The sequence below is a fragment of the Salpingoeca rosetta genome, assembly GCF_000188695.1.
Source record: "Salpingoeca rosetta unplaced genomic scaffold supercont1.5, whole genome shotgun sequence".
In the NCBI taxonomy this organism is placed as follows: Eukaryota; class Choanoflagellata; order Craspedida; family Salpingoecidae; genus Salpingoeca; species Salpingoeca rosetta.
Genome location: NW_004754929.1, coordinates 1,732,479 through 1,739,978, shown reverse-complemented (window position 1 = coordinate 1,739,978; position 7,500 = coordinate 1,732,479). Strand labels below are relative to the sequence as shown.

Below are 7,500 nucleotides of genomic sequence, written 5' to 3'. Positions count from 1 at the left end.
CACACAGGCAAAGAACAGAACTGCGATGCACATTGTCACAAACAAACAAACAAACAAACAAACAAACAAACAAACAAACAAACAAACAAACAAACACCACGCACCTTTGGCTTCTTCTTGAGGAAGATCTGTGCTGCGTCGCCAATGTAGATGATGGCGGGCTGGTACAACTTGGCGAGTTTGAACGTCTGTTGCACCCACACGCGATGGTAAATGGATATGTCAGGCGGATGTAAGGTAGCAGAGAAAGGGGAAAGGAAAAGGGAAAGAGACACGGACACTCGCACATGTGAACACAAACTTGCACAAATGTGATACACACACGCACACGCACACACACACACATACGAGCGCGCAAGTGCAAGGGTGTGAATTGTCAACAGGAAGTATCACAGCAGTGCTGGCCCAATCACATGACAGTTGTCACACCTTGTGGATCATGCCTTCAACGCCATTGACGCCTTTCTTCGCCGTGTACTTGCCAGCCGTATTTGCGGGGGTCAAATCAAAGAATGTTGCCTGAATGCACATAAGCGTGTACGTTTGCAAGTGAAGTGAGAGACACAACCGCAGGCGAGATGTGACCGCAACAGCTGCAATCACAAGTTCAACACGCAAACAAGCTGCCAACCAAGCAATTGAGCGAGCGAACAGAGAGACAATCGTACGACCATCAAGCAGGTCAGTACGCATGTATTGGGCACCAGGACTCACGCCAAGTTCGTGTGCGCATGCGCGAACAAGGGTCTTCTTGCCACCGCCGTGTGGACCAAAGAGACACACGCTCTTCACGTGCGCCGGCTGCGTTTCATGCACAGATTGGGAGCCGAGCGGCAGAATGCAAAACTGGACAAGGGAAGCATGCCGTGCAGCGAAAGATGAGCGGAACGAGGCACGTCGCGTGTGGGCGCAGTTACAACAAGCAGGGGGTGAAACTGCAGAGCAAGAGGAAGAACAAGACCAAGAAGAACTAGAACAACAAGAACAAGAGCGTCACCAACGTTGCCACCACCATCCTCATCATCATCACCCCCTCCTCTTCACCTGTGTGACGACGCGGCGAACGTCTTCGAGCGACGGTGGCGGGTCGTGCTTCATGCTCAGCTTGGACGTGCCTGTGCAGCAGCGGCAGGCATGGTGGTGGTGGTGGCAGGGGTTGCAGGGCACATGCACATGTCGTGAGCTTGGAAAGAAGAGTGTGCGAGACTGACCGCAGCCAGGCAGGCAGCCAGAGCACACACACACACACACACACACACACACACACACACAAAAAAAAAAACAAAAACAAAAAAAAAAACACACACACATACACACACAAAACAAAACCCCGACTAGCCAGCCAACCAGACAGACACACAACTCCACGGACCGAGGAAGCTGTATGTGCCAATGAGGTCGTCGAGGGTAACGGGCGGCACGCGCTGGATGATTCCTTCCTTTACGAGCTCCTCAAACAGCGTCTCCGGCGGCACGCCAGCCGTCAGGTCCTGGCATCGCAGCAAACGCGCATGCCAGTGAGGTGTTTTGTGTGTGTGTGTGTGTGTGTGTGAGTGAATGTGTGTGTATGTGTGTGTAAGTGAGTGAGTGAATGTGTGTGTATGTGTGTGTATGTGTGTGTGTGTGCGTGTGTGACAAACAAAAGGATTAGTGGTTGGAAACCAGCCAGGTAAGACGAGGAGAGGAGCAGCACCACTGGGGTGGTGGTGGCGCTGCGTGTGTTTTCGCATGCAGCAAACGCACCTTGTCTTTCTTGCCTTTCTTTCCCTTCTTGCCCTGCAGCCGTTCACGGCACACGGTTACACGTACGCAGGTGTGAGCAAGCAAGTAGTAAAACAGCAAAGCAGCAAAAAGCAACAGAACAAGCAGCCATGTAATCATCACCAGGTATGCGTGCACAGACAAGCGCAAACACACATTGAGTGACACGCACCTTTCCTTTCTTTCCTTTCTTCCCCTTCTTCCCCTTTTTGCCTTTCTTCCCTTTCTTGCCCTTCTTGCCCTTCTTGCCCTTGCTTCCCTCCACCGCCGCCTTCAAGTTCTTCAGTTCCTCCCGCATCAACTCGTCCACTTGCAGCCGCAACTCTTCCTCAACCTCTTGCCGCTGTGTGATGTGTTCACGCATGTGCGTTTCGATGTGTGTGCGTGTGTGTGTGGATGTGTGAATATGTGTGCATGTGTGAATGAGTGAGAAGAGTGCGTCCAACGCGTTCAGTATTCGCGCAAGAGTTGCGTGTTCAACAACACCCTCTGGACAGCAGCAAGACCATCGGATACACGGGCGTGCAACCTCTGCCACCACCGCCATCACCGCCACCAGCGTGCGGCTGGTGCGCGCACCTTGAGCTCCTTGATCATGTCCAGGTCGTGCTTCTGGTGGATGTTGTGCTTGTCAGCCGCATTCTTCGCCCACACCTGTGGCAACACACACACACACACACACACACAAACACACAAACACACACACACACACAAGCGAGGAAGAACCATGGAGTGAGGACGACAGCGATGTCATCGCACACAAACAGGCGTGCCATGTTGTCTGCACTCCTCCGCACACGCGTGCGTGTAAAACAGCTCGTACGTCGCGGAATTGCGTTGAGCCCTGCTGCAGCATCGGACGATACACAGACTCCTTTGGGCCTTTGTCCTCCTCCTCTTCGTCTGCAATCATCAACATCAAGAGCATGCAAGTGCACAGGGTGAGAAGAGCATCACATCATATGCCTGCACGCACGCGATAACCGTGGACCGTGATACAAGATCGCCCACACACGTTCACATGCTGCAATGTGCTCAAGCGGCACGGAGGAGCACACACCGTCGCCTTTCTTCTTCTTCTTCTTCTTGTCGTCTTTCTTCGCCTTCTTCTTCTTGTCTCCAGCAGACTTTTTGCCTGCATGCACATGTAGCAATGGTCATCCGAAGTTCAAAACGAGTGCGAGAGAGAATGTGAGTGAGTGTGTGTGTGTGTGTGTGTTGCGAGCGTGTGTGTGTGTGCGTGTTGCGAGCGTGTGTGTGTGTGCACGTGTTTGTGTGTGTTGCGAGCGTGTGTGTGTGTGCACGTGTTGTGAGCGTGTGCGCGGAAGTCACCCACGGAATACAGCAAGAAAGGAAAGGCCAGCAAACTGCAGGTACGGGCAGCACAAACGCGTCCACACGCCCACGGTACAGCCAGCGCCCAGCACGCATGTTACGCATTTCACGCACCTTTCTTCCCCTTCTTCCCCTTTGCGCTCTTCTTGCCGCCCTCATCGTCCTCGCTCTCATCCTTCGGCGGCGGTGGATTGAAGATCAGTTTTGATCCGCCCGCGTCCGTCGCCGGAAACTCGGGAAACTTGCCCGTCTGGTAGTAATGGTGTTGATGGCGAGGTAAGGTGTTGAGTGTCGTGATAGCATGTGCATGTTCGTATGTGGTGGGAGAGGTGACGTATTTTGTTGTGGAACTTGGCAACACACACACACACACACACACACACACACACACACACACACACACACACACACACACACACACACAGACGCACACAGACACCCACAGACGCACACAGATACCCACAGACGTACACACCCACCCACCCACCCACACACACACACACACACACACACACACACACACACAGACACAAACAGACACAAACATACAAACACACCTGTTCTCTGCATGCGAGGAACCACTCGCGAATCTTGTCGGACATGGCCTCCTTCATATCGGGGCCCTCAACCTCCGCAATCTTCTTCTTCGTGTTCACGAGCGCAGCCTGGCAAAACACCATCGCACGGGCCACGCATGGAAGGTTTGTGGATGTGTGCGCATGTGTATGTGTGAATGCACCCGTAGATGTACATGTGCACACATCCACGTGCAAAAGGGGCATATCACCAAAATGCTTAGAACCGCTTCAACCAGTCCACGCACACCATTCGCAACCTCTCCCTCCCCCCAAACGCTCCCATCACAGGCCTGCACAACCACTGACCTGGTACTGTGCTTCGTACTGTGCCTGCGTGACATGCCTGTCCTCTGCTACCTTCTTGGCCATTGCAATTGGATCGTTTTTCCTCCTTCGATCCCGTGTCCTGTCCGGCACCATACCAATGAGCGCCATCTCCGCAGCTCGCAGCTCGTCCACTTTCTTGCCTGCAAGCACGCGGCGGATGTTGCGCTGGATGACAACAGCAGCGTCGTCGGGCGTGAGGCGTTTGCGCTGCCCCTGTTTCGCAGACAGCCGCTCGCGTCGCTCCTTGTCGCGCAGGCCCTACACGAGGGAAAAAACAAACCACGACACACACACACACACACACACACACACACACGCACACACACACACACACACACACACACGCATACACGCAAACGCACACAGCCACAGGTTAGGAACGTAATTGCCTGAGAGAGTGATCGAGCAGCTAAAGGTTGTGTTGAGCGCATGTATATTGGTTTGAGACACCGTGGTGCTTCCGGCAAAATCAAGGCGTTGTTACCTGCATGAGCTTTGCGCGCACACGTCCTTGTCTCGCCCGCTCGTGTCGTTGAACAAGCGCAATTGCTTCCTGTCATCGACACGCACGCATTCACACGCATGTTCATCGAAAGGCGCTGAGTTTGGTGGAAGGTACAGGAGTGCGACGGCACACATGCACGCACGCGTTCACACAGTTTACACAGTTTACACAGTTTACACACACACACACACACACACAGACAGACAGACACACGCACACACAGACAGACAGACAGACACACGCACACATTCGCACAGTTCACACGCACATCGAGGGTGAGGACACGTTTTGTGGGCTCTTCCTTGTCGGTTGTCTCTCCAGCCGTCTTGGCAGACAGGGCGTCCAGCACCTGCAGCACAACGATGTGCAGAACAAACAGCGGCATGAGGAGACACGCGTGCACAACACACGCACGCGCACACAAACACAAGGATAGTGTTCATGCGTCTTTGCCAAACGTCCAGCGTTTCTCTCAAGCATGTGTGTGTGTGTATGGTAGCATGTATGAGGTTCGTGCACGCCTGCTTAGACGTGAGGCGTTTGCGCTGCCCCTGTTTCGCAGACAGCCGCTCTGCGTCGCTCCTTGTCGCGCAGGCCCTACACGAGGGAAAAAACAAACCACGACACACACACACACACACACAACACACGCATACCACGCATACACATACACACACACACGCACACACACACACACACACACACACACGCATACACGCAAACGCACACAGCCACAGGTTAGGAACGTAATTGCCTGAGAGAGTGATCGAGCAGCTAAAGGTTGTGTTGAGCGCATGTATATTGGTTTGAGACACCGTGGTGCTTCCGGCAAAATCAAGGCGTTGTTACCTGCATGAGCTTTGCGCGCACACGTCCTTGTCTCGCCCGCTCGTGTCGTTGAACAAGCGCAATTGCTTCCTGTCATCGACACGCACGCATTCACACGCATGTTCATCGAAAGGCGCTGAGTTTGGTGGAAGGTACAGGAGTGCGACGGCACACATGCACGCACGCGTTCACACAGTTTACACAGTTTACACAGTTTACACACACACACACACACACACAGACAGACAGACACACGCACACACAGACAGACAGACAGACACACGCACACATTCGCACAGTTCACACGCACATCGAGGGTGAGGACACGTTTTGTGGGCTCTTCCTTGTCGGTTGTCTCTCCAGCCGTCTTGGCAGATAGGGCGTCCAGCACCTGCAGCACAACGATGTGCAGAACAAACAGCGGCATGAGGAGACACGCGTGCACAACACACGCACGCGCACACAAACACAAGCACAGTGTTCATGCGTCTTTGCCAAATGTTCGGCGTTTCTCTCAAGCATGTGTGTGTGTGTGTATGGCAGCACCTTCTCCCGCTCCTTGATGGCGCGTTCGTTGTCGCGGCGAAAGTACGCAGGCACCTGGATTCGAATGTCCTGGGGAACACGTGGCGATGGAGGAGACAAGCAACAGGGGCAGATGGCGGTGGTGGTGAGGGCCCAGTACGCCTCAAAACAACAGGGCTGAGAACATGTGTATGTGTGTGTGTATGTGTGTATGTGTGCGAGCGTGTGTATGTATGTGCGTATATGTGTATGTATGTGCGTGTGAGTGTGTGTATGTATGTGCGTGTATGTGTGTGTATGTGTGGTTTGCCGCACCTCTGGGGTGAGTTTGAGATCGGCGAGGATGGCGTCGAAGAACTGGTAGTTTGACGCCTCGTGCTCCACAAGCGCATGTTTCAGCTCCAGCACACGGCCCGTCACACCATCAACAAGCAGCTTCAGAACACTGCACCATCGCAGCATGCGCCAGAACAGAAAAGCAGCAGCAGCAGCAGCAGAAGAAGTGAGAATGGGGCACTGTCATCTGGGACATTGGGTCGTGAAGGATGGTGCACACCCAAAACATCAGACTCAATCACACCAGACTGAATCACACACAGCACATGCTCAGGGCGCATTGTGGTGTCTGCTGCAAACACACAAACACACATCACAAGCATCACAAGCATCACAAGCACCAGCTAGCAGCAGCAGACGTGGAATGCGACGCACCGTCGCTTCTGGGGATGCACGAGTTGGTCATATGCGACGGAGAGTTTCTTGAAGATTTGCACGTATTTGATGTAGAGGCAGGCCAAGTGGTTGAACTTGGAGTCTGGGTCTCCTTTCTCCGGCTGAAGGTAGGGCTCAGTGGACACTTCCACTTCCAGCAGGTCACGAATCTCGTGATCCGCCTCGTCCCACAGCGCATCATATGCCCTGTACGTTGTGTTTGTGTGAATGTGTGTGAAAGGGGTGGGTGAATTGTTGAAGAGGGAAGGGGTAAGAAGAGGTCAAGAGGTGCAAGTGTATCATCATCATCATCATCATCATCGCCATCACGTTTGCCATCTGCCACACGTCACAATCATGGTCCCAGCCATCTGCAGCACATGCTTCATGCTCACCTGTGAGACATGGCTGTGGTTGGTTGGTTGGTTGCTGCTTTGGTTTTTGTTTGCTGCCTCCCACACAAGCACACACGCACACACGCACACACGCACACACGCACACACGCACACACGCACACAGTCGCAAGCTTGCTGCTGCTCGCTGTATTGGCTGTTGTGCTGTTTGTTGCCAAGAGAAGTCGTTTGTGGCAACTGAATTCAGGCTCTCCTTTTGATTTGGCGAAACGTACACCGAGGCAGCATATCCACCAATGCAATCAGTGAGTCGTGGCGTTGGTGGTCCTGCTGTGCAGCGTGGAGAAGAAGAAGGGGCACTGTGTGTGTGCTTCTTGCTCGCTTGCCTTCCGTTGTTGTTGTTGTCGTCCTACCTCACCTGCAGAGGTTTCACTGGCTGCCTGCGTGGTTGTGTTGTTGCCTGTTTGCTTGCTTGCCTGCCTGCTTTGGTTTGCTTGTTGTGTGCGTGTGTTTGTTTCCACTGTTCCTCCCTCTTTTCTTCTCTTTCTTTCGTCGTCATTCATCCTCACAAACACGC

The 7,500-nt window shown here is 53.4% G+C and overlaps 2 protein-coding genes across 2 annotated transcripts in view; one reads left to right on the top strand and one right to left on the bottom strand.

Annotated features, from left to right (window-relative positions):
• PTSG_11880 (uncharacterized protein) overlaps positions 1-6,976 on the bottom strand; it is a gene marked incomplete at both ends in the record, with an annotated part of 8,395 nt that extends 1,419 nt beyond the window's left edge. Inside the window, 18 exons of the mRNA XM_004996883.1 lie at positions 105-188; positions 430-519; positions 715-846; positions 1,045-1,115; positions 1,373-1,490; positions 1,744-1,776; positions 1,916-2,104; positions 2,341-2,415; positions 2,585-2,664; positions 2,822-2,896; positions 3,211-3,346; positions 3,654-3,761; positions 3,981-4,259; positions 4,486-4,550; positions 5,811-5,949; positions 6,175-6,304; positions 6,571-6,777; positions 6,966-6,976. Of these exons, the coding sequence (XP_004996940.1) occupies positions 105-188; positions 430-519; positions 715-846; positions 1,045-1,115; positions 1,373-1,490; positions 1,744-1,776; positions 1,916-2,104; positions 2,341-2,415; positions 2,585-2,664; positions 2,822-2,896; positions 3,211-3,346; positions 3,654-3,761; positions 3,981-4,259; positions 4,486-4,550; positions 5,811-5,949; positions 6,175-6,304; positions 6,571-6,777; positions 6,966-6,976 (2,022 nt within the window). The remainder of the gene's footprint in view (positions 1-104; positions 189-429; positions 520-714; positions 847-1,044; positions 1,116-1,372; positions 1,491-1,743; positions 1,777-1,915; positions 2,105-2,340; positions 2,416-2,584; positions 2,665-2,821; positions 2,897-3,210; positions 3,347-3,653; positions 3,762-3,980; positions 4,260-4,485; positions 4,551-5,810; positions 5,950-6,174; positions 6,305-6,570; positions 6,778-6,965) is intronic.
• A 245-nt stretch (positions 6,977-7,221) lies between these two features.
• Positions 7,222-7,500, top strand: part of PTSG_02446 (transketolase) — a 6,200-nt gene continuing 5,921 nt past the window's right edge. The window contains exon 1 of the mRNA XM_004996882.1: positions 7,222-7,500. This exon is cut by the window's right edge and continues 196 nt beyond it. The gene's annotated coding sequence lies outside the window, so the exon portion shown is untranslated.